The sequence below is a fragment of the Marmota marmota genome, unplaced genomic scaffold, assembly GCF_001458135.2.
Source record: "Marmota marmota marmota unplaced genomic scaffold, marMar, whole genome shotgun sequence".
In the NCBI taxonomy this organism is placed as follows: domain Eukaryota; kingdom Metazoa; phylum Chordata; class Mammalia; order Rodentia; family Sciuridae; genus Marmota; species Marmota marmota.
The window spans coordinates 6924692-6951605 of NW_026000206.1; the positions used below are offsets into that span (position 1 = coordinate 6924692).

At 51.7% G+C, this 26914-nt stretch overlaps 1 protein-coding gene across 3 annotated transcripts in view; it reads right to left on the reverse strand.

Annotated features, from left to right (window-relative positions):
• Ctbp2 (C-terminal binding protein 2) overlaps positions 1–26914 on the reverse strand; it is a 91174-nt gene that overhangs the window by 18407 nt on the left and 45853 nt on the right. Inside the window, exon 2 of one of the 3 annotated variants that reach the window (XM_015498378.2) lies at positions 18403–18560. The exons of 1 other annotated variant lie outside the window; for it this stretch is intronic. In XM_015498378.2, the coding sequence (XP_015353864.1) occupies positions 18403–18460 (58 nt within the window). In that variant the 5' untranslated portion in view covers positions 18461–18560. Of the gene's footprint in view, positions 1–7967; positions 10145–18402; positions 18561–26914 lie in introns of those variants that run through there. One more of the 3 variants, XM_015498381.2, reaches the window with a different exon arrangement.

Here is a 26914-nt window from a genome sequence, read left to right on the forward strand (position 1 = left end):
GGGGTGGGAGTGGGGGGTGGAGATCTGCAGGACTTTGAGGGGCTACAGTTGGCCCAGGGAGAGCACAGGCTTGTGGCCTGACCTCTCTCCAGCGAGCATTTTAGAGCACCAGCGGTATACCAAGTACTTGAGCGCCCACACCCACCAGAAGGAGCTAGGACAAAATCCAGGGGTCCAGAGGGGAAGGGGACTGTGTGGACACCGCGAGATCAGGGACCTCAGGGAGGCCTCTGGAGGGTTCCTGCCCAGGCTAGGAAGGCCGAGAGGACATGCCTGCTCCTGTTGGTGCCCGAAAGGGCCTCAACAGAGGACAGGGAGCAGCAGCAAGCAGGAGGGAAGGCATCCCAGGAACAGAGAGGGCTGGGCAGCCCATGAGTGCCCGGTGCCATGAGCTCTCCCGGGTCACTGCCTCTGATGCTGGTTTGTTCCTTGGAATCAGACCGGTTCCACCGGTGCACCTGGGAACAGGCACCGTGCCCCTCCAAAGGCCCTGGAGAGCCTGGCGGACCCAGGCTCATTTCCCCCCACATTAGCAGGCCAAGTGCCCACAACTAACAATGTGACGTGTCCTTCCTTAGCTCAGGCAGATGCAGGGGAGGAGCCCCAAGCTTTCAGCTCCCTGAGTTTCTCTTACAGGCTTCCTATCCAGCAGGCCCGAGGCCAGGAACACTGCCCACGGCCCGGGAGAGGTCAAGAAGCCGACTGCCAGCCCAGCAGCTGGTGAGATGCCCCCTCTGTTTTTCAGATGACTGAAGCGTTCCAGGTCAAAGCCCAGTTCACAGGAAAGCCCAGAACCCACCACACACTCACATTTATGTCTCAATCTAGAAAACATCCGCCCGGAATGTTCCCAGCAGGGAAGGCTGTTCTCACCCTCCAGGGAGAGCTCCCTCTCTGTGGTGGGCAATCCCGCCCTTCAGTCTGGAAAAAGAGCAGGCCCCAGGTTCCTTCACCAGCTCGGGAGGTGGGAGCTATTCACCAAACCACTCCAAATTGTACCGAGAGCCTTGAGACTTGAAACGAGGTGGCTTTGGTGTATCTAACAAAAATTAGAAGACAACATGGAGGTGGCTGTACTAGGGCAGCTGAGGTCACAAAGGAGGAGGTATGGGTTGGAGAGAGGGTGTGATGTAAGAAAGCAGATTGCAAACCTAGAGCCGACACTTAGACTAGGGCAGGATTCACCCTAGACCAACGGGGAAAAGCCCTGCCAAGCAACAGGCTCGCTGTCCCATCTCTTGCACAATGTGAATCTTTTAAGTGACTTGTTTCTATTTTTACTTTGGATGCTAGGAAGCTCAGAGCAATTCTCCCCTCATGCATGGGTTTGTGGGGAAAGCTGGTTCTGGCCTTATCCCCTGCCTCATCCTCTCCTGCATTTATTTCTCTGCCTGTTTAGTTTTGCCCTTGTGTGTGTTAGAACCATTCCTATTAGTGAGGGTCAGATCCTTTTAGGACCAAAGAACATGCTACACTCCACATAACCCTACAGGAGAAAGTTGTTCACTCTTCAATGAGGGATCAAATCCCTGCATTGAGACAGCAGCATGATGCAGAGGGAGAGGCATGGCCCTGAGGTTACCCGTTGGGGACAGGCATGCACCCAGTAAGGGCCCTTGGAGCTACATATGATCTGAGACGGGCCATGCATAATACTTGTGGTTCCTGGAGCTGTGTGTCAGCAGAAGGTCGCAGAGCCCCTCTGGGCACCGTGGGGCTCTTGCTGGCATGGACCTTGGCCTCCAGTGGACTGGCTAAAAAGTTGGGGTGTTTCCCCAGCTTTATACCGTTATGGATTTTCCTGTGCTATTCTGAACACTGCCCTGGGGGATCACGATGGCAGATCTGGAGTCAGGCTAGCTGAAGTCCCAAGGCTGCTGTTAGACCTATCGCAGGAGGCTGACCTCTCTGAGCCCCCGATTTGTCATTAAAGTGAAAAGGCAGGGGCAGATGCCATGGGAGGGAGCCCTTGGTAAATGCTCCAGGGTGATAGATAAGGCCCTGCCTCCCTCCAGATGGGGTCGGCTGCCCCTCCCTGGAGCACAGCCCTGGGCTCTTTCTCACAGTCCTCCCAATCCCTTCCTAGGGTCAAGTTCACTGCTCCCAGACTACTACCCACAGCCTCCATGGGGAAGGGCTAACAACCCAGTCACGCTGTGTCATGTCCGCCGACCCCCTGTGTGGTCAATGTGGCCTCAGTGCAGGCCAAGTAGAGGGAGCAGAGTCTTGACTTTCTCCTTTATGTAGAAAGGACTAGAAGCCCTGCACAGGGGGCAGCGGGCACCCCACATCAGTGTTTGATCACGTAAGGTGGCTAAGGTGGGCTAGTCAGTTGTGGGTTACAAGTAGTCTTTTTCTTTTATAAACCTACAAAATCGCCCATGGAGCAGCAAGAAATCTGTGAAAATCCTCTGGATTTCTCACCTCAGATGCTGTGCAGAGAAGAAATTGGCTCCAAACACCTGAGAAGCTTTCCTGTTAATACACGCTGGCTTCCTCACATTAAAAAAGATAGACGGGTGTGGTAGCTCACGCTGTAATCCCAGCGGCTTGGGAGGCTGAGACTGGAAGATCGCAAGTTCAAAGCCAGCCTCAGCAACTAAGAGGTGCTAAGCAACTCAGTGGGACCCTGTCTCTAAATAAAATACAAAATAGGGCTAGAGAAGTCCCCAAGTTCAATCCCTAGTACGGGGGGGGTCGGCGGCNGGGGGGGGGGGGGGGGGGGGGGGGGGGGGGGGGGGGGGAGATAATCTCTCTACTATGGAGGTTAGTGGCCAAAGGAAAGAACAAAAAACAAAGAAAAAAAGTTAAAAACAACCAACTTAGAGGAAAACATGGGAGTCCACTTTCAGGACCTTGCACTAACCAATGTTTTCTTAGAGGTGACATCAAAAGTGCAGAAAACCAAAAAAATAGGACCTTAAAATTGCAAACCTTCATGCTTCAAAGACACTACCAAGAAAGTGAAGAGGACCACGGATGGGAGAAGCCGTGGCCAACCTGTACCTGACCCCAGTAGCCAGGGGGGTCCTCCTAGGCCCAGCGGCCCATAGACAGTGCCTGAGCTGAGGGGAGGAAACGCGGGGAGTTCCTGACCAGACAGTGCACGCTCAGCAAGGGCCACACTTGAGAGCAGAGGGGGGCCCATGGCCAGCCGCTTCTCCCTTCCAGTCTGAGAACCACCTTGATACGGTGCTCAGCATCGAGCCCGGCCCTTCGGATCTTCCAGGACCTCTGACCTGCACCTGTGATGGGCGAGTGTCTGTTTTTGAAGATCTTGGAGAGGCAATGATCCCTGGAGGCATGTGGGGCAGAGGGGGGACCCCAACCCTAATCTGCTATTTAGCAGTCACAGGTGATCTGATGGGCTGCTCCTGCAGGGGCCTGCCAGGTCCTGCTGGACAAAGCGCACTCACTGTGTGGGGCTGCCCTCTAAACCAGGGACGGCCCTGTAGAGAAGCCACGGTGCACTGGTGCCAGTCACCTTCAGCAGATCTAGCGACAGGAGCTCAGGGTTGGCCAAGTCCCAGCAGCAGGCATGGCTAACGTGTCCTCCCACGAAAGCATGCGTCAATTCCTTTAAACTGACCAGCAGCGAAGCACAGCAAGAACCAACCCGGGAGTTGCCCGCTGAGCCTGTACCGTGCGAGGCAGAAAACAAGATCTCGGCACCCTCCCAAGCCAGCCAGGGCCAAGAGCCCACGCGGCTCTGGAGTGACCACCTACTCACATCACTGCCAGAGTGGGTCGGGGCCATCAGGGCAGTGTCCTGCGGCAAGGTGAGTTTACAGAGATCCCCAGGCAGCCATCTGTGCCCACCTGGGGACGGAGCGGGTTTGCTACCAAGGGGCAGAGAGGCTGCTGCAAGGGACAGAGAGCTGTAGAAAGGCCAGAGGACAATGGGGCCGATAGAAGCAGCACTGTCAGAGCAGGCCCAGTCCTGGCCAGGTGCCTCCAGTGACTGTGACCTCTGGTAGCCACACTCCCACAAGCCCCAGAGGCAGTTCAGTTCCTTGCCGCCCTGACAGACAAGGACAGAAGCACAGAGCAGGAACACACTGGCATGCAGCGGGCGGAGCAGCGAGTGGAGCTCGTGGCTGCCCTGGGTGAGTCCCTGGGCCGAGACCCGCTGCCTTCCCGGGAGCAGTGTCGAGAACCCAGAGACAGCCTCAGCCTGGTGCCACAAGCTGCGGGAACAAAGGGTGCAGCTGGCGCAGGCTGCTGGGTTTTCTCAGGGCAGGAGCCAGGGGCACTGAGAATAGGGACAGCCTAGGGGGCTGAAGGTGGAGAACAGTGACCCAGAGCCCCAGTGGGAGAGGCGGCTCCTGGATTTGGAAGGGAGGCTTGGCGGGAGGAAGGGGCCTGGGAGAGGCCTGCTATAAGCCCCCTTCCTGCTCCCAGATGCCAGAATGGCTGGACCGCACATGTCTACGTCACACCACAGGAAGAGATGCCCCGGGAGTCACAGAATGCCAGCCCTCGCACACGCCGGCTCAGGTACACCAGCCTCCAGGGGCCTCCCTTGCCCTGACCACAAGTTGGGCTGCGATGCTCCTCACAGATGCTTCTCCAAGAACAGGGTGGCTGGGCGACTCTGGTGCTCCCGACTCCAAGGGCCCCACAAGGGCCTCTGTGACACACTACAATCACAACGACTGTCCTTTTATACCATGATCTTTCCTGGCCCCCCATCTGAAGGCAAAGAGCGAGTCTCGTCCCCCTGTGAACTCCAAATGTAGCCCCCGAGCTTACACAGCACCTGCCTGTCACATCAGCTTACTCCAACTTTGGGATCCTGAAGGGCTGGAGCCCTCACTCTGCTGCCCAGACCCCTTCCCCAAATGCCCCTATGCTCTGAGGAGCCAGCAGAACTGCATCTTCCCGGGCTGGCTCCACCTAGAGGTGGGAAGTGGTGTAGCCCAGCTGCCCTGGGGGGCCTTCTCCAGCATCCTCCCATCTGAGGGTTCAAGAGTTGCAGACCCTCCAGGCCAGTGGCCTATGCTCTGAACAGCACAGACATCAGTGTGCAGAGGATGCCTCAAAGCCGAGGGTCTCTGAGGAAGCACCTGTGGGAGGCACCTCCTTCCTCATACTCTCAAGTGGTTGAAAGGTTTCTCCTGGGGCTAATTTCCACCCAGGAGATGGGTGCCCCATCGAGCAGTGGTAAGTGAGAGACTAACTCTGGTGACCCCACTGTCACCAGTCAGCCTCTTAACAGCCCTGAGGAGTCCTCAGCTGGGCCATCAGGTGGGGGGCCCATGGTGCTTTATCCATCTAGTGGCTTCAAAGACAAATAGCTGGAGGCACAAGCAGACCTCCCAGGGAGGGAGGCAGGAAACCCAAGCTGCGCTGCCCCTCGGCTGAGCCTCCTGCAGGCCGCCAGCTTTGCTCTATGTTAGGAAGACAAGGGTGAAAATGGCGCCAGAACTAGTAGCTTACTGGATGTGCCCTTGCCACCCGGCACAGGGAGGCTCAGGAGGGAGCAAACCCTTGGCCACGAGTGACAACACGTGACAGCCACTGTTGGAAGGCTCTGCAGTTTGTGCCACAGCCAGCCAGGTCAGCGGGAATGAGAGCAGCCCCACCAGGTGCTGCTCACACGGGGCTGACCACAGCCCATTAGTCCTGCACATCTCTGCCGGCTTCACCTGTCGCTCTGAACCGCTGGGTCACAGGCTGCACTTGGCCAGCAAACAGGAGCCCATCGTTTTTGTGCACAAAGCCAACCACGAAGAAGCAAGTGCTGAAATATCCAAAGCGTGGAAAAAAGAAAAGCCGACACTCTCCCTCTCCTCTCCAAAGGGCACAGGAAAACAAGTCCACTTCCTAGGCATTCCTGCTCCCTAGAAGGATGACATACTCATGTACTGCCAAGGAGGGACACAGCTGGACTGAGGATCTGAAGACCGCCACCTGTTGGCTGGGAGGCAAGGTGGCTCCCCAGCAAGCAGCAAGCACCCCTGGTCCAGGGTGCTTTCCTTTAAGGCAAAGGTGACCTCCCCCAAGGCTCAGCAACCCTGCCTGGGGCAAGTGACTACAGGCACACTGTCCAGTCTCCTGCTGCCTCCAACACACCCAAACCTGCTGCACAAGTGGCATTTGCACAGCTGAAAAGCTACAGGGGATGCCAAGCCCCTGCCCCCACCCTGATGAGGAAGAGTCATAATGCCACACAGAACGTATGATAAGGCACAGGGATGACAACTGCTGCTATGGGACAGATCATTTGACAGAGAATTCGCTTGCTGGCAGACTTCCGACTGCAGACTTCTTCAGCACTGGCTGGCTGCCATGCCAAGGAAATAAAAATCAATATCCTCGGGTCTGCAAAACAGTGTGTTAACAATCACACTCCAAACAACTCACACAATATCCCTCGCCCTAGACCCAAATAACAGTGAATGTTTTTGTTAGGAGGCAGTGCTAAATAAACAGAAAGGAGGGGGAAAAATAAGGCAATTTTGCAGGTCCTCCTTCAGCAAAACCTTTCCACAACTTCAATGAAGAGATAATCTTTCTGTGATTATGACCAAACCTTCCCGTTGCTTAGCAACACATAATTAAGGAATATGTTTTCAGATCCGCTTTGCAAGCCCAGCCATTATCAGATGAAATTACTGGAGCAACAAATGTCATCGCCATGCAAATTAGTTGGTTGCAAAGAAAGACTGGCGGAGAGAGAAGGCGCAGGCCCTAAGAAAAATTATCTGACTCGCCTCCTCTCGCGCATTGATTAAAAGTCAAGCAAAGTATATGATCAGACTTAAAAAAAAAAAAAATCCACATGACACACAACCAGAATCTCCAGCAAGAGAAAAGCAGAAAAATTACTTGGTCTTTCTTTGGAAGAATGAAGAGCCTAGAGGACCCCTCTGGGACAACAGTGGCCATGACAGTGACCCGGGGCTCAGCTGATCTGGGGGAACCTAGGAGCGCACGACCCGGTTCCTGACACCATCTGCTACCGTCAAAAGGGTGCATCTCGATTTTCAGCATGGTTCCACCCTCTGCCCAATAATGCCAGTTACTGAGGAAAAAAAAAAATTGTTCATTCGATAAAGGATTCACTATGTTGGGAAGGCAAAGGGAGAAGAAAGGAAGAAAACAGATTCACGGTGTCGATTTTCAATCAAGATTCTAAAATTAAAGTTAGAAATTCTGATGGCTCAGGTTAGCAGCCTAGAAGTTTAGGCCCAGCCCAAGGAAACACAGGCAGTAAATCACATGTGGCTTGTGCTTTGAAGGAAACCAGTGAGCACCAACCTCCCTTTCCTCAACTTGGAAATATATTCTTCCCTACAAGCAAACAGAATTCCCAACTGTATTTCCCAAAACGAGAGACTAAATCTGTTTTTGAAACACGGAGTTCTAAGGGATTTCAACATCTTGCTTTGTTTAACCCACAAGTGTGGAAACACACATTTTTATCTTTATGGTGGGTAATCCCTATCTTCAAGAGCGCGTGCAGGCGCTGTGGAAGTACCCTTCCACACCATGATGTGCTCCTAATGGTACAGGAACGGTGCAGGATTTATGGGAGGTGTTTGATCAAACATCCCTGCCTTTTCCAAAGCCACCCAGGGCAAACTGGACAATCGCCAAGCCTTGTGCGCGGAAGGTCACAGCCCGTACTGAATGACTCGAGTCTCTCCGGGAAACAGCTCCAGCACTACAAGGGGAAATCCGCAAAGCAACCTGGACTCCACAAGAGATTGGCGAGGTGCTGCCGCCCCAGAGGGCCAGCCTGTTAACATGACTCTACTGAACCCAGGAGAACCCATGTCCATTGGCTAGCCTTGGAACTGGACCCGGCACTGTGGCCTTCCAGCTCGGCAGAGCAAGACTATGTGGGTATATGTGCCCACGGCCCAAGTGGGACCTGTAGGAACCCATCTCCCTTCTCAAAGCTCTGCCTCCCTCCCACATCCCCAGGGGCCCTGCCAGGAGAGATGGGAAGGGTGCATTACTTGGCTCCGGTGTGAGCATGGTGGACACGATGATGGGTGCTCCAGTCCGCCGGGCTACCTTCTGGTATGGTGAATGAGGTGTGTGCAGGCTTTGGCTGACTGGCGTCAGGGTAGATGACTCCATGGAGACCCCAGGCTTCCGCAGGAGCTGGGGGCTGCTGTGGGGGCTGGGAAGTGGAGAGGCGGCCATGCTGCGCTCCCGCTTCAGCAATTCCATGGGTACCGTGTATGAGGTGGAGTAGGCTGTTCTAGGGCCTGGGTGGAGGGGGGTCGAGGGGCCTGGGTTAGTCAAGGCCACCCCAGCCTGTGAGGGGTATGTGGGGCCCAGCCGTGTGCTCAGGGTGCAAGGCGTAGGAGAGCTATACCCAGAGTTGGAGGAGACTTGGGGTCCTTGGGGGGCCACCCCAGGGGCAGAGTAGGTGGCTGCCGTCTCCAGGAGATGCTGAGAGGGTGCACTGGAGGGGCGGCGAGCCATGTCTCCGGCCCGGGGGGGTGCCGCTTGCAGGGGTGCGGTGCCCAGAGAAGCCAAGTCACTGGGCAGCAGTTCACTTCGGTGGCTGAAGCTGCTGGACCGTGTGCGGGGCAGGGGACCTGCCTGGTCCTGCCTCCGAAACTGCATCTCAGTCCTGTAGCTGCTGGCCAGGCGGCTCAGGACTCGGGCCTGGCCCAGGTTGGGCGCAACAGACTTGATGTCCGCATCCTCCAGGGTGGCCAGGACGGCTGGAGAGTCAAAGCCTTGCTGCAGCAGGGCTGCCAGAGTGGCCTCTGTGAGCCCCTCTGCCTGCAGCAGGGCCAGGAACTCAGGGAGCACATTCCTTTTGCCGAGGGGCCCCCGGAACGCCAACAGGTCAGCTTCATAATTCTCATAAGCCACTTTAGACTGGACGCTTTCCCCAGTAGGCCCGCAGCCTCGACTCAGAGGACCAGGGGTCACCCCTGTGCTGCTCTCAGAGGGAGCAGCCGAGCCAGGGTCCACGACCAGGCACGTTGGGGCCACCTGTCTGACAGGGGCAGAATCCACAGGTCTTTCGCCAACATCATTGTAGACCTGGCTTGGCGGGTAGGCAGGCCCCTCTGCCCCAAACCTGGTGTCCGGCAGTTCCCTTCCATACCGACCAGGCGACGGGGCCCTGTTCTGTGGCCGCTGCCCCTGAGGTATCATTTTGCCCCCAGGATCCTGGTACAGGTGCCCGGTGTCCTGCAGGGCAGGTAACTGGCCTTGGATATGCTCCCACGGCACTCTGCTGCCGAGCACTCCGTAGCTGGGCACGGGCCGGTTGATACCTGCGTCCCGATAGTAAGGCGGCTCCCTGGGCACCCTAGTTCCTCTGGACGGGTCGCCATAGTAATCCCGCGGCAGCAGGGCGTGGCGACCAGACATCACGGCCTGTCTGCTGTCGTAGAGGGTAAAGTCAGGAGCAGAGCCCTTCCTTGCAGCCAGCGAATTGTAAAAGGCTTCCCGGTATAGGTAGGGTTCTGCGGGCCCTGGCAGGACAGCGTCCTGCGCTTGGTGGATTGGCGGTTCGCACCAGGTCCCCTCTCCAGGGCCATATGTCAAAGAGCTTCTCCTCCCTGGGGGGCGCGCGGCCTCGGTGTTCTCCCAGGGTCCCTGGTACCAGCCAGCAGCATCCCAGCTCTGCGATCGGCCAATATTGACGTGCCTGCTGGGAACCGGCATCGGTAGAACAAGTGACTGCAGACGAGGCGCGGGGGGAAGGCTTTCTTCATAAATCTTCAATTACATACATCAAAACCAGACCTGGCTACGCGTGAACCCTTCCGAGATGGCAGCAACAACCAACTGGGGGTTTCTGTTTCAAAGGACGGCCTAAATTATTTATCCTTGGAAACCTTAGTAGGCAAAGCAGCAGACTCACGGTAACTTTGCCTCCCTCCCCGGCGGTAGCCCGAGGTCTGTCCTGTGTGGCTGTGTTCCGGAAAGGAGGCTGTGCTCCACCCGGCTGGGTCCCCCTCCTGGCTTCTATGCTCACGTGGACCTTGGCTCTCAGCAGGCGGATTAGGAGCTAAATAAAACCCCTAAAGCTTTTGTTCCATGTGACATCTTGTTAGCCTGATGAAGCTGGTGCTTGCTCCACCCAGGCCTCCCAACCTGTGACTGGGAATTATCTCACACTGAACTTCCGGCTGAGGTCCCTCCTGCTCCCTCCCCAGGGTGCTTTGAGGTCGATCGAGCTCAGCCTCTCTCCCCTCCACTCCCCTGGGTGATCCCCAACTGCCGCCCGGATTGCCTGAGAGCTACAGAAGCAAATAAGACTGCTTCCATGTCAGCCCAGCCTTAATCCTCCCTGATGAAGCGCTAATCCACTGCACATGGCTAAGAACCGACCAACGTGGGCGGATAGGAGAGTCTCATATGATTCTGGAGGGTGGGTGTCCTACCCGGGGGGCCAGTCTGCAGCTACCACTCTGCCAACACGGGATATGGCTTTGAGGACGCTGCTGACAGATCAGAAAATAGATCCTTTCAAACCACTTGAGGAAAGCAGGACTGGTGACAGGGAAAGGGGGAGGGGGTGGGGGGCACACCCCTGCACACCTTCCAGCAAATGTGCCAAGGGTCAGGAGAAGCCCCATGGCAGCCACAGGACGGGCACCAGGGCATTCGCCACGAGATGGCCAGGAAACCACAAAGGCTGGCTGCATTTAAAAGGTTTTAAATAAAATCATAAACCAGCCCCGAGACGGCTCTGTCTCACCCACAGCCCTCTCAATCCAAGAAGCTTCAACTACTAAAAAATACTATTAAAAAAAAAAGTTAAAAATAACAATGTGAGAAGTAATACAGATGATTATGAAGTGGGAGGGTGGGCGTGATTCCATTTCCAGGAACTATAGCCCACGGGTGCCAGACCGTCATATCCTACCCACCCCGGGCACTTAACAATACGTATTAAATTTGAGACAAAGTCTGTTTAAACATTCACATTCCCCGAGGAAATGCACCAATTCACCCAATACCCAGAAATTCTGTGGCCACTTCTGGACTAGTGAGCCCCAGACCAAGTGCCACCAAGCCACCGGCCAGGCAATCCCAAGACCATGGCAGGTCAGTCATCAGCTCCATTGACCCCTTTCTGTTCAGAATATGGGCAGAGCTTTCTCCCAGCCAGAAAGGAGAGGTGCCCCATGGACAACCCTTCTGGGAAGGAGGACCAGCTACCTGAGGAGGAAGGCCCGAGACAGAGCATGAGCCCATGTCTGTCTGCTCACCAGCCTCTCCCAGTACTGAATTATTATTACTCGGGGTGCCGCCTCCACTCCAGAACCCGGGTTCTAGTCACACCTTCTTGTGTAGTGATCACCCAAACTACACAGCCTTGGCTCTGAAATTTGCCAAATATTATGACAGAGGTTTTCTTCTGTTAGGCAGAAACACCTGAGTGAACCTGAACTCCATCTTTTTTTTTTTTTTTTTTAAACACATTGGGGTCTTTCAGAAAGAGTTACTGTCCTGAAATATCTCACATTGACCATGAAAGGCAAGAGGGGACCAATTTTGGAAAGACTCTCAAATCCTACTGACTTCTTAATCCTGCCAGGATCCTCTCAAGAGGACACTGTACAAAGCAAAAATACAAGTATTCAATATTTTGAAAATTAAGAAAGACAACCTACACTCTTGCAGACAAAATAAACCCAAGGAAGAACTAATCTTGAAGGAGGACCAAATGGGCAACTCAGGGTTACAAGCTCACTCTTGAATGCACGGTGTAATGTCAGGCAAAAATTCACAACCACAGAGACCTCTGTGGAGAACGGGTCCAGACAGTTCCAAAAGAGTGGGGAGAAGAACAGGAACGGGACCAGTGCCGGCTCACTGGAGCAGCCCCCAGACCAAGCCCAACACACATTTTGTGCCTGATGGGGACTGTCAGATTGGAAAAGGCCAAGCTGAGGGGCCACCACTTAAAAAAGGGAGATTAGGCGGAATCAGCGAATCTCAAGGTCAGGCCAACAAGAAAGTCACCTAGCTCAAAGGCCTGTCCATTGACAGCTGTGTGGTTCCCTGCCCACGAGGCGGACAGATGCTGCCAGGTTGGTCACAAAGCCTCCTAGGAGAAGGTTTGTGCTCAGAAGACGGCCAGCCCCCACCTGGGGCGCTGTGGAGAGCTGCCTAGGGCTTCCACCCTTAGCGCAGGCGGAAATGAGAAGCTCCCCAGGAGGGTTTTCCTGCACCTCCCCAGGGAGGAGGCTGAGGTTAGTGGGTTATGCACTGCTTTCCAGCAGACAGGAGGCCAAGAATAGGCCCAGACACACCTGCTTCCTACTTTTAAATGTGGACAGCCTGTGTGTATTTTTTGGAGGTTTCTGTCAAGATAAGTGTTCTAAAATTTAAATTTTAAAAAGTGCCTTCTGCCTTTAAAACAATATTCCTTTAAAGAAGCCCCAGCCCCCACCCCCACCCCATCCCTACCAGAGTAATTTATACTTACTCATCTAACGCGCAAAGGCGGGGGAGCCCCAAAGGAGGAAGAAGCCACAGGAAGTCTGGCGGCCCTCATCAGCACCACACAGGCACAAACAGAAAGCAGAACCCTGCAGACACCACTGCAACCAGCAGAGGGACGGAGTGCAAGCTCCCAGGCTCAAGCACTGATGCCACTTTCCAAGGAGAGCAGTGAGCCAGGTGCACCTTACCCATCCAGCCCCTTGCAAAGGGCTGCACTCTAAGCAGGCAGCCCTGGTGTGACTCGCCCCTCGCCCCTCAGTGAAAGCAGTGGCTAGCCCCGGACTTCAGGCCCACTTCTCCCACTCCACCTCCGGAGCTCTGGGAAGCGTGTTGCAGAGATTAAGTCTCATTCCCACTCACCAAGGGGCAAAGAGCCTGTCTAGAAGCGTCTGGTGAACAGCCATACAGAGGGCACATCTCACTGGAACTGCAGGCTGCAAAGGCCACTCAGCTCCTGCCCACAGCGGGTGTCCAGCTCACACCCCTTCCCTCCTCTAGCACCAACACTTCCTGCAGCTCCCCAACCTCTCAGGCAACGACCCCAAGCCCCTCCACACTCCACTGTTCAATGCTTCCTCCTCAGAACTGGGCTCAGAACATTCCAGAATTTCGTTCTTCCTGTTTGGTTTGGATGCTCCTATTATTCCACAACCACCAGGACCCAGCTCAAGTAACCCTCCACCAGGAAGCCTTCTTGTTCAACTTTGTCACTCACTTTGTTCCCAGTTCAGATAAATCACCATCTACTGATGACAAATTCTCCCCGAGAACAATCCCGGGGATCTAGCTGCAGAGACAGGCCATGATCTCTCACGGGGGCTCGGAGCCTGGTCCCCCCCACGTGGCCTTCCGAAGCTCAACACTTGCTTTTCATTTCATTTGACTTGTGGGCCGTCAACCAACCTGCCCTGCAAGGTACTGTCTGGGGCATAGAGGATTCAAGGTGATGGACAGTCCCTGACCTCAAGGAAGGTACAGCTGGGTAGGAAAATGACAGACACCTGCATACGGTCCCCCTCCCTAGGACCGCTTAGTTGTCCGAATCTATGTGCATGAGGAAGCCCAAGCAGACCCAGTCGCAGGCACCACCAGGGCTTGGGCTGCAGCAGCCTCCTTCCTCACAGTGAAGCATGACCCGTCACCCGACTCACAGTCTTGGGAGGATCTGCTTCCCTCTTTCCAAGGTCATCAGTTCCTTCTGATGCCAGCTGAGTGAGAGATGTGGAGAGAGGGAAACCCACTGTACCCCAACGCGTATCAACATCCAGGACACTTCCCCCGACAGACTACCTCCCAGTCCAGTTAGGGGAGCGTAAGTCTCAGGGCACATGTGATGTTCAGGACACTTATGAAATAATGGCCTGATGAACTTGGTAGAAAGCAGTCAAGAACAAGGAGTCTCACTGTACACACTCTAAACACTCATAGGTTCTGAGATAGCACAGAGAGGGCAGGACGCTGGCAGCCACGTATGTTTATCTCTGGGTTCTAGTTCACTCTAAGGACTTGGGAAGGCATGCGAGCCCAGAACATTCTTCGCATTTGGGTGGGGCACTGTCTGCAGGGTGACTCCTGCCCCCAAACGAAACATAAGCAGGGACTTTGCTGGATGCGCTGGTTCTTAGGAGGAAAACGGACACTCAGAGCTTGGAAGCGGACTAAGAACAAACTTACAGAGAGCAGGAGGCACTGTGCTGGGCCAGGAGCCGAGAGCAGCAGCCACAGACGCTGCACCACACACCTGCGAGCCCCAAAGCCAGGCCCGAGCATCCTGCACATGCTGCAGATGTGGCAAGGGACAGACTGTGCCTCCAGCAAGCAGGAAAGTGCAGAGAAACAATCAACCAAAATTTAAACACTGAGCATGATTCTCAGAGCAGAAAGTGAGGGCCCAACTATGTGGGCAAATCTACAAACCCACTCCCCCAGCGACCGTGGGGGAACAGGGTGGGTGCACCCCCAGAGCAGCGGTCAGTGCTCCAAGTGCATCTGAACACCAGGACCACATATGACAACATGGAATGTCTTCCCTTGCAAATAATCGCAGTCCTGCCTGTGACTGTTTCCCTGTTGTTACATTAATAGAAATGTTTTGGTATATTTATTTGTATTATGGAGTTTTGAGCCATGTCTAGTTGACTATTGAATATTTAGACTGCTAATATAATTATAGTAAATCACTTAATTACTGGAAATGTGCATAATTGCCCGATACGAACATATAATTAAAATGTATAGCAACATTATTAATTCCATTTTTAAAATCGACTTTTTAGGGCTTTTAAAAGATATTTATTAGGAATGATCATGTAGTACCCATGAACACCAGGTTCCAATACTGTTGCTCTAAAAGTGCTCAATACACCAAGCAGGTGAGCATTCTTAAGAGGACAAGTAAAAAGTTCAGGCTACCAGAAGAAAAACATGAAATCATTCAGGCCCAAGCCTGTGGACACTGGGCATCACACAGGGGAAAAGACTACCCTCTTGCTCTGTGGTCTCTGAAGGGCACACACCAGGCAAGGAGGATGCTGGAAGACAAGACCCAATGGCTCCTCCCAGCAGCCAGTGCTCAGCAACCCTGGAGGCCTCTGCCCTCCTGGTCCCTCAGCCACCTGGAGGCCTGCCCATGAAATGCCAGGAGCACCCAGGCACTTTCTTTGGAAAGTTTGCTGAGCAGAACACTTCCTGTGAAATAAGTCACAGGCGAAAGTGGGCTCCCCCCCGCCCCGCTGCAGAACTCTGACTTCTGCCCTCCTCGATGACAAAGTACACACAGAAAAGCCTTTTTTCCATCCTTTTAGTGTATGCTTACGAGAGCATTCCTTGAAACCATTTTTTGACATTTCTATGACATCTGAACAAAATGAAGTAAAAAGAAATATTTACTTTTCTTCAAATTTCATCCTCAATAGCCACAGGGAAAAAAAAGTGTTTAGTAATTGATTCTACCATAATCCTCAGCGAGATGATCCAGGAAGAGGCCATCAGCAAAGCCACTAAGGTGCGTTACCACTCTACAAACTCAGGGCTGCTGAAAATGCTTCTCTGGGTTACTTTTGCATGCTCTAGTCTCTGATCAACAAATATCTGAGCTGAAACAAAGCAGCTCTGGCATGGTATAATAAGACACGCAACCCTCGGGTGCAATTCGCAAGTGTCATGGGTCAACTACGTCAGCAAACTCGAGAACACAAAAGTCATCACCTAAATTATACATCAAAAAAGAGAAGCCTGCAACCTGGGTCTACCCAGCCCACACTGTCAAAGGCTGATAAATCACAAGCATCCTTACAAAATGGCACTTGAGGACTGGTTTGCAAGAGGCATCCAAAAAGAGCAGAGGACAAATTTAGTCAACTTGAAAGCCTATTCATCATCCCAACTGATTTGGGTGGAGTCTGAGTCTGGGTTATGTCCTCATCTCTGAGCAAAGAGGACAGCCTGGGCTGAAGCTCCCAGCCCTCTTTCCCTGCTCTGACCCTGAGTCCAGAGGGGAGTGGCCAGAAGTCCCACCAAGGACAAAGAATGGAACCCGTCACTGAGAAGGGGCTGGACAGGTCTTACCAGGCAGGTACCTGATGGGAAAGGTGGCTGCCTAGGAACCATGCTGAGATTTTGATGGGCCACCTGGAGGAATCATAAGAGGTGTGTCCAACTCAGGCCTGGGACCCTGGAGCTGGGTCCCGTGGGGTGGGGAGGATGGAAGGAGCCAGAATCCCCAGAGACCATCCACAGAAGCTCCTCGGAGCATTCTGTCAATGGGGTAACTACAGAGCACAGAGGCTTCCTGCTTTCAATCCTTTAAAAACAAAACACTCCTACGGACACAGGCTATGGGGAAGGACTAACAGGACAGGCTCTCTGGACTTTAAAGAGGTCAGGTGACAGAGGCAAAGCTGATGAGAGTTCAAAGCTGTGTGTGTGTTTGTGTGTCTCAACATGTCCTCGGGCAGAACAAATACCCAAATCCAAGACTGACCTGGGGGAAAGGCTATACAGAGAACAGCATACTGCCTGGTACTGGGTACACACGGCCAGCTGCCCAGTGACTACCAATCCCACATCTAAGAAGTGGCCACAGAACCCTAATAGCTTATCAGTGGGAGTACTGGCAAAACACCTTGGCACAGCTATTGATCAAGCACAGTGATCAGGCTTGTGGGCTGAGAGCTGTACCTGTAGTTTACGCTTATATTTGTGCACAATGGTCGTTATAAAAATTTTTTAAATCTGACTGCTACTGTTCCTGAAATACACACACACAGAGATGACACCGTACTTTTTATGATAAAAAACAAATTGGCTGCAAATTCCACATCTCAGATGCCAAACTGGGTGGGAGGGTTGGGGACCATGCTGGCACAGAGGATCTGAGAGCAGAGGGAGGGAAGGTCACGGCTCTTCCCTCCTGACCTCATCCCTGATGTAATGCCTTGAGGAGTGGCTGGGTGGGGATGTGGACCCGCCCCTTGCATAACACCAGCCCAGCAGGGCTGATCCACTAGGGCAGTCAGAAGAGAGGACTCAGCAACCTCAAAGCAGCCCCTTCCTCCAGAAAGTCAAAAGCTAGTTTTTAACAACCTGCCCTAAGCGCTGAACCCAAATCTTCAATTACACCATTGTGTTTGAGTGATTAAAGGGCCAGGGGATTGTTTTAGATTCTCAAGACTGAAGATGCATGGCAACTAAGCAGAATGGGGTGACCCCTGACTTATTCCTACACAGGCAAACCGAAACAAACATGCATCCGCTAACTTTCTGGTGGTTCTGGAAAAAAAATCCCTCTATTCATCTCCCATGCACACATGCACATATGCAAAGCTGGATCTCTAGGAAAAGAAAGCAAATGTTATCCAGCGGTAAACAGAGTTGAAGGACACGCTGGTGTTCATTGTACTATTCTCACAGACCTTTCTATAGTCTGTAAGACTATAAGTGATTTTGAAAAATGTGAATATTTTTTAAAAAAGAAACATAAATGCCAAGCTCCTTATACTATAGCAGAACCCCAGGGATGGGGGCGGGGCCGTCACTGCTCCTACATCCTTAGTACAGAGCTCTCAAGGGGTGTGGAGACACACAGCAGAATATCTTTGATGTCCCCACCCCATGTGGCTTGAGCTACAATCTATTTAAAGGACAAACAATTCCATATGGGTGGCTGCAGAGGAAGGCCCGTGGGGGTGGCACACTCCTGCCCAGGAGCTGGTAGGCCAGGTGTGGTGTGCACTGGGAGGGTGCAGAGGGGGTTATTGCACCCATTTCAGTTCTGTTTGCCATAAATCTTGCAGGGAAGGCACTGGTGACCACTTGGAGCCAAGGCTAGCCCTGGAGCACTGATCTGGGCTGGCAGGGCCCACTGAGCCCCCAGCCACAAGTTCTGGGTTTCTTGCCACTCACTAATTAGGAGAGGATGGTGCTTAATCAACATTTCAGTTCTGCCCCCAGGTTTCCATTAGATTTTTAATTATGTTTATTTTTCCTTTCATGATTAAAACACTTCCAGACATTTTCAAAGATACTCAGGACTCAGACAGATCATGAGGGGGCAGTGCTAGGCTCTTTAGGAATATCTTGGAATTCACTGTTGTAAATATCTTAATTTAAAACAGATAAAGTCTAGAAACTTCAGGAAGTAAAAAAAACCTGGTCCCAATATACAGCGCCTTTCATATGTAAAATAACCTGAGGTGTATAAAAGAAGCAAACCCCCAGCAGATCCCAGCCCCACCTCAACCCCAGAAGCCAGGCTGGGTCCTGCATGAAAGGCCAGGGGCCCCTTGTGGGTACCTGGGCGGGCGAGGTGTTCAAATGGGAGGGGCTTGGGCTTGAGAGGGCGGGGTCCTGGCCTTGGGTGTGCTAGGCACAGTCCACAGACGACTCTGGTGACCAGGTCCTGGAGGATCTGAGCGAGGGGCTACATGTCTTTCGTTACAAACCGCCAACCACGCTGGCTCTTACCTTCACAAATCCTGTCCAATCGCTGCCGCTTCACTTTGTGCTTATCCACAAGGGCCATTCTTTATCGAACTTTGCAACTCTGAGTCAAAAGGCAAAGCGGTCCTCTAAGAACTTAGGGGAACTCGCAGGAGTCTGCGCGCATTACGCCACTATGCACCCTGAAACAAGGAGAAAAGAATCCTTACTCTCTGGAGACCTTCAGGACACAGGCCATTCAGGACTTTACTGCCACTTGCTACAAGGGGACCTGCCATCTGGCACGTGGTGCTTGCTCTCCTCCAGAAACACCGGTGGAGGAGGCTCCAAGTCCATGTTCGCCATCTCCTGCTTTCTATCTTGAAACAGCGAGCAGTGAGTGCACAAAGACTGCTGTCGGTTATTTCTGCAAGCAGCAAACAGCAGCACGCGGACCTCCTGCCTTCAACTTCAGAGCTACAAACACCAGAGGCCAACCAACCTCCACGGCCAGAGGCTGAGCAAAGCTAGCTGGACCTGCCCTTCATTCCTGTGGATCCGAGGTGCTGTGTGACAGGGGGGTGGAGGGACGGGGTCACAGACAACTGCAGAAGAGCACACTTGGCAGCAGGTCCCAGACACAGTCGCTGAGATGCAGACAGTCACCATGGCTACATGGAAGCTTCGAGGCCTTCCGGGTGCTTCACAAACCCACTTTCCAGGACGGCCTCATGGGGGCCAGAAATCTAAGCCAGAGCTCAGCACAACACAAGCCCCTCCACCCACTGTGCCCCTTGACCCAATGCACCATGGAAGTCACGGCATCACCACCCAGGTTTGCCCATGCCATCTTCCTGAACCTTCCCCAAATGCAGAGGGGACTGAAAGCCAGCACAAGTAGGGGCAGTGTCTCACACTGCTGGCCTTGGTAATGGGACTCAGCTTTGCAGGCTGCAGGTGACTTAGACTGAGGGAGTGGCTGGTGCCTGGAAGCAAAGATGTCCAAGCTGTCTCCAGATCTGGCAAGGAGGCAGCAGAGGGAGGATCTCCCAAGTGGGCTGCAATAGGTAGGACTCTTCAGAGGGAAACCCCAACACAGCCTGGGAGCTGCTTCCCAGTCTGCTTTTGGCAGGAGTTGGGGATGCAGAGTCTGATCCGCAATTGGTTTCATGCAATTTGCCTCTGAGGCCCAGATCATCAACTACGACCCAATGCCTAGTGTTTGGTTCATGGCTTCAGAAACTACATTCTTTCCATTGATTACCATGTGAAGGATCCCAACAGGAATTACACAATGTTTGGGGACCCATTTTCTGGTCTTCTGTATTTCACTCAGAAAAATACAAGACTAATCTTATTTTAAACCAACACCAATACCACACACACACACACACATCCTTCCCCCAGAAAAGGTTGCCCTCAGTTATCAACTAGAGAAAGAAGAGATAAGACCAAAATGAGGCTCCAGGGTTAAAAATGAGGATTCTGATGTATGCTCATCAATTATGCAAAAATGCTAGGAGTTACTTTATCAAGGGTCAGGCTGCAGGTCTGACTATTAAAAGGTAGGCGAGTTCCTGGTAGTTAATGGCTAACTTCCCAGCAACAAGGGTGAAAAAGCATCCAAAAGATTTATGGAAATAATTATATGATTTTTCAAAAAAGATCTAGAAAAAGATCTAGGAAACAGCTCAATTTCCAACCACATAAATATTTAATGCAACATCAAAGGACACCAAACTCTTTCCCAAGACCAGGAAGTTTCCTAAAACCTGGGATGACCACATGGAGCACTGTGCTAAAATAAGTGGGGTGACCACGTGGACATGTTTGTCCAGCTCTAATTTCGCTATTGCCAGGCTTTTTGAAAGGCAGGAATGCAGGAGAAGAGGCCTAACTCCCCTGCCAAGCTGCAGGGGGCAGAGAGGCCAGGGCCTGCAAGGGTGTGCATTGGCCCTGGTCACCACAGAGCACTGGGGTCCACCTGCAGCCTGGGCCCTCCTCGCCTCTGGTGAGAGTACGGAGCTCCACCTCATCCAATGGGTGAGAGAATTAATGAGTTAATATTTGCAAGGTGCCGTGGAGATGAAAAATGACAGCAACTAGGATCCCAGGCAGGATGGGTTGTATGACCCCACCCCCACCCCCGAGTGAGGCATAATCATTCTTTTTGCTTTCCTTTGAATTTTAATTTGTATAATTAGATGGCTTCCTGAAAAATTGATAAGTAGAATCTCGATCATGCAATCAAAGAGAAGATCAGCTCCCTCTGCTCACACCAACGCCTGTGTAAAAGAGGCTGCAGTGGATTCCTGTGCTGGGCTTTTCTGGGGCCCTTCTGTGGAGTTGTCTCTGCAGGCCCCCAGCTGTCCCTGTGTCAGGTCAGCCATGTTGGCAGTGAATGCAGATTCTGGCCGCCAGCCACTGGGTCTGGCCCACCCATCCCCTCGCTGTGATGTTATTAAAAAACACGTGTTTTCCCTCCTTCACCTTTCAAGGAGCAAGCTATATATACAAGGATGTAATTAACAGGGCTGACTTTCTAATGACGGGTGGTCTGTGCATGGTGGGCCCCTGTTGGCACCGATACCACCAGCACCTCACCCACCATGCTGGGTGTGGCTGCACTGCAGCCTGGCTCTTTTGGGTCTGCTGCAGAAAGTCAACCTTAGCCTTCATCATCATCTACTATCACCATCAAGACAAAATGTATCAAAACCACAAAGGTACAGAGAAAGATGAAATGAGAGGAGGCATGTGTCCCACTCTCCTGCTTGAGCTGAGGACAGGATCCCAGGACCCACTTGCACAATGACTTTGGATCTGCTCTCCTGCGAACTCAGGCTCCTGCTCATCGAAAGGTGACAGTGTCACTCTTGCTCTTGGTGACTGTGACAGAGGAGAATGTGCAAGAAAACCCTTGGTGGAAAGCAACAGGCATCTGTCTCTGAGGACTGTTCCTGCCATTCCCTGGTTCTCAACACCAATCCTTCCAGCACTGAACCTCTGGCCGAGACTGGAAACAAACCAAAGTACCATTCTGCACTGACCCCCTCAGGACGTGAACCACTGATGCCTCTGTCCAGCTTGTCCACACTGTGTAGGCTACCTGCATATACATACACCTGCATAAGCATATACCTCATTTATCAGATTGGCTTTTGGACTACTGAAATGCATGTGTTCAAGTAACCCTTATCTTACTAATAATGACAACCAAGCACCGAGAGAGTTGTGAGCTTGACTATTTGGTTGTGCAACAAAAGGCCATTGAGTGCTTTGAGTGAACAGGTGAAAAGTTTATTATGGATATATAATGTTAGGAAAAAATGCAGCATATACAAGATTCGGTTTTATCCAGAATTTCAGGCAGCCACTTGGGACAAAGCTTCCCTGCACACGGGAGAGTCTATTATATTTCAAAAAGATGACTGGGTCAGAAAACTACTTGGGAGATTTCTGGTCACTCTGACAAGCTGCAGGAGGAGGAGATGTGTTCGACGTGGGTGTCAAGAAAAACAAGGAATGCATTTCGCAACCACTTCCTCTGAACTAAGGGCAGAAGGAAGAGAAGATTCCCAACGTGCAACACTGTCTAGATGAGTTGTTTTTTTTTTTTTTTAAATTGTAGATTGTCACAATACCCTTATTTTTATGCCGAGCTGAGGATTGAACCCAGTATCTCACAAGTGCTAGGCAAGTGAGCCACAACCCCAGTCCCCAGATGAGTTTTTCTAGATGATCACCAATAGCCATCACCTCCCAGGACCCAGCACCATTGGATGGACAGAAGAAAAACTTAGCCCTCCTCAATTTGCATTTCTAAGTCTCACATTTTGAGGATCTTCTCAGCTTCTTTATTCTAGTTCCCTCCCACCTTCAAAGATTAAACAGCTGAGGGATTTACAGAGTAAGTGCAAGTCTTCAATGGTGCCTTTCTAAATGTATATTTTTTGGTGGAGTTTTCTTTTTTTTTTTTAATTTTTTTTTAAGAGAGAGTGAAAGACAGAGAGAGAGAGAGAGAATTTTTTTAAATATTTATATTTTAGTTTTCAGCGGACACAACATCTTTGTTTGTATGTGGTGCTGAGGATCGAACCTGGGCCGCATGCATGCCAGGCGAGTGCGCTACCACTTGAGCCACATCCCCAGCCCTCAATGGTGCCTTTCAAAATGAAAATTCTCCCCCAAAAGTGGTTAAACATAATGATAGCTTTCAGTTCTTTTAAAGAAATCTACATAAACATTACGCTGATGAAGAAGGTCAAGTTTTACAATAATCTAATGAATGAATATTATCCTTGTTAAGCAAATATTGACAGACTTTTGCATGGACCCCTGCCCACAAAGTCCTCAGGGTATATTCCCCAGGAAACATGAAGGGCACTTAGACTAAAAATGCGGGAGGTGAGGGTGATCCCATGTAGGTAGAACAGGCTCCCTGCAGCCAGGAGCAGCCGGGGTGCCAACGGTCTACAATATCCAGTCTGTGGTCCCCCAGGGCAGGACACGCTCTCAGAGAGCCTCCTTTGCCCAGCCTACAAGCTCTGTAAGCTGGGCCACGGTGGGGAAGCAGCACGGGTCCAGGCACAGGCGAGCATCCGGCTGGCAGCTCAGCCCAGGTGCACCTTTCCATAGTGTCTTGAGCTTTCTGGCCCACCAATGACACTACCCTGATGCAGTCTTTGCCTCTGCCTCTAGTCCCAGAGAGAAAGCTTCAGGTGTCCATGGTCCCTCAGGGAAGCCACTCCATAACCTTCAGGGGCCAAGCATGCCCAATGCATGCCTTCTGTGTAAAGAGCTGGTCTGACCTTCAGTCACAACAAAGACAGTTCCAGGAGTCAGGGGACGGTGGGCACCACTGGCCTAGCTGTGGTTAGATGGCGGTCAGAACACTATAATTAATAACAAAATTATTAATACTTCTTTAAGGGAGGAAAGAAGTTTTGTGGATGATGAGTGGAACATGAGCTCTCCAGAATCAATTCTCAAAATTATGCCACCTATCACAGCACGAGCCCAATCACTAACTTTAGGTTAGAAAAACAAAGTCTCCTTGGAATTCTCCCATGGGGAATACTGAAGCCTAGCTCCCAATGTGATGGTGTTGGAGGGGCAGCCCTGGGGAGGCGACTCGACTCGGCCCTGGGGTTCCAGTCTCAGGAATAGGCTCAGTGCCCTTGTAAGTAGACTGTTATCCCTCTCAGGAATTAAGCATGTGGTATTTAAGCCCCACAGACCCTGGCCCTCTTGCTACAGCAGCCTGACCTACTCAGACAATGACCAACAGACAGCTCCTTGGTCATGGATTCAGAAGGTTTGCAAATGTATCTCCCCACCCCCACCCCATGGATGTGTTGGTGGTGGGGACTGAACACACAGTTGGGACATAGAGTAGCATAAAAGGTGTAGAGGGAATCCTCCCTTCCCCACAGTTCCCCAACCAGCAGCGCCCTTCCTGAGATACATGTTGAAGTTCAGCTCAGATTCCAGGGGACAGGCCTATCCACCATCCAGCAAGACTAGGGAGCTCATATTTCCCTGTAGAATGCCTAGCAGCCCAACCTTAGGGTAACCTGGTCACACCCAGATCACATGTCTTCCAGCTGTTCCAGGAACTCCACCCTCTGTTCCCCAGGGCTGATGCAACACAGGGCACCCTAGAGATGTTCACAGCAGCCTGGCTGCAGTTATCACAGTCCTTTCCCAATGCCCGGAGGCTCCTATGCCTCAGGATCCAGAAGCACTTGGAATTTAAAAAGACGATACACTGCTTATGCCACCTATCACAGCACCAGCCCAGCCACTAACTTCAGATTAGAAAAACAAAGTCTGCAAGACTTCATACCAGAACATGATCATGCCGACCCAACAGGATCAATACAGCAAATAAAAAATAACTCAGGATAATAAATTAGCACAGGTCAAATTCTACCACCTAGGGGTTTTATTTGTTTTAAAGAATTTGGGCATGAGACTTTAAAAAAGCACCCCACCCCAAGTTCAGACCCTGTTAAGTTACATAGTTTGTAAAGTCAAAGAACTTGGAAAGCAAGTCCTCCAGCAAGCGGAAATCACGGTGCCAGAAGCTAACACACTACCCGGCCAAAGGCTGTCACAGCTCAGTGGAGGCAGGCAACTTAAAGGCCACTTAAATGCTGGTGTTTGGGCTCAAACAACCTAAATATTTTCACTTGCTAAATGCTATACTGAAGGACAGAGGGTCTAGGCAGTTGTGGCAGCTCACGCCTGTAATACCAGAGGCTCCGGGATCCCAGACAAGTTCAAAGCCAGCCTAAGCAACTTAGTGAGAACTGTCTCCAAAAACAGGACACGGAGGTTGAGCAGGAAGTCATGATTTTTTTCACTGGTTGTTTCTTTTGGGTCATGTTGGAAATTGAGAAAAGAAAACACTCATGTTTAGAATTTTCACACATTTTAGAAGTACCGTCTTCAAATTATACCTTGAAAGAATACAGTTTTAATAATAGAGGCGGGGTTCAAATGAAAGCAAATAAGCAGATTTTCATTCAAATTAAGAGGCAAAAACTGACGCCTCTGTATTCCTGTTGTGTTTAGACCCAGGAATCGCGTTGCACAGATGCACGTTTGTTTGTCTGGTTCTCTATTAGTCTGGCATTAAAACTTTGATCGGCGGCAGAGGAGCTGGGTCAGGCAGGGTAAAGGGATTAGTGACCTTGAATTCAGTGGGGACAGGAGCTCCTCCCTCAGCAGCTCCTCTTTGGTTACATGCTCGGCACCATGATTCTAGAATATTTATATTTCACCAACTGGTGCCCCACCAAGGAAGGACCCAGAATACCTGAAAGTTTTCCTGCAAGGTCTGCAGGGGTCTTCAGTCCTAAGGCTGCTGGGCTGGATGTCACTGGCTAGACCGGGACTCTTTGTTAAATCATGATATAATAGGTAATATATCAATTATACACAGAATATTAAGACATTAATATATACTATGAACATACACTGTAGAATACACCTTATAATGATACTAAAATATAAATTACTAACTTTGTTAAACTCGAGATTATTTAAGTCTGTGGAATGGGGAAGGAAATATACATTTAAAGCAACCTTGAATTATTTAGCATAATCTAATATACATGAAATATACCTGTATTTAAATCACATAAACGCAGTGTATAAAAAATTGCTTATTTATCAAAACTATAATGATAAAGTCTTGAATTTTTAAATTTTTAAAAAGCTTTTTTTTTTTTTTTAAAGATACCTGCCTCTTCAATCCCCGCCCAGAGATGCCTCTGTCTGTGGTGGACTGTCAGCCCTCCTTGGGGACACAATTGCCCTTCTTAAGCCCCAGGAGGCTCATCTCCTGACACTTGAGGTCTAGAATGCCCATCCCAGGCTCACAGTCCCCAATCACTCTCAGAAGCAGGGGAAACTGGGCCCAGGGGGCCACCCTCCTCCTCCTGGTCCAGACCTTCTGGGGAGCTAGTCCAACCAGGGAGGCCTGCTACTGCTCAGCGGTGGGGCCCTGTGGCCGGCAGAGGGCACTGTTCACCCTGCCTGGTCTTCTCCAGGCTGCAGAGACTCAGCTGCTTGGCAGTGACTGGCCTTCCTCATTTCTGCTCCTGTGTGGGCTCTACAAGAATCCATCAGCTTCCGAAGGCCTGAGGAGAGGTGAATGTGAGATGCCACATTCACCTCTTCTCAGCAAGGAGATCAGAAGGCGGTGTGCTGCTCTCTTGCAGCAGAGAAGTTCAGTGGTGGGGTGGGAAGGGAAGAAGTGACAAGCCCTCCTGGGGTCTCACTCCTGCACTGAGAGCTGGGATCCTTGCTCCTAGAGCTCAGCAGGGATCACAGCTCAGGTAGAGAAGTGGGTGAAGAAGCAGGAAAGCTCCTGTCCCAGCACGTGGGGTTCCCCAACCCCAGGGCCACCCTGAAGGGTGGTTTTCCATTATGCCCCTGCTTCTTATTTAAGGATTGGTGAGCCACAGAGATGAAAAATGGAAACAACTCCTCAGCCACAGAATTAGAGAGGACAAACTGTGGAGGGAGGGGGTGGAGCAGCGCCCGTCACGGTTTCCATGACCAGCTACAGATTCTGGGCAGGGCACGCGCCTGATAAATTGGTGACTGCTCACACCTCTTGGATCCCCGAGATCCTTGCTGCGAGACATGGATGACCTCAGAATACATCACTTTTTGTTTTTCTGGCAGACTCTACTTTGGAGAGAGTTGAGGCAAAGGGGATTTTCCAGTCTTATTTAGAAACGCATGGAGACCAGCAAGGCCTCCTCCTGCCTGCTGACCAGTCTGACCCACAAGGTTCTAGGGCAGCTTCGTCAATGAGTTCACTAGCTCCCTCACCACGAGCAAGGCACCTCAATGGCTTGGGAAAGGAGGGGCTGGTTTAGCTCACTGAGGCTACAGCAACAGGGTGGCATGTGTCCCATCCAGTGCCCACACTACCATGGGATGCCCTTGCTCTCTGACCATCATTTCAAAGCCACAGTTGCCATTGCAACAGGATGCGGTTGGTTCCCCTGCTGACTCCTGGTTTGACCCGACTTTGCTT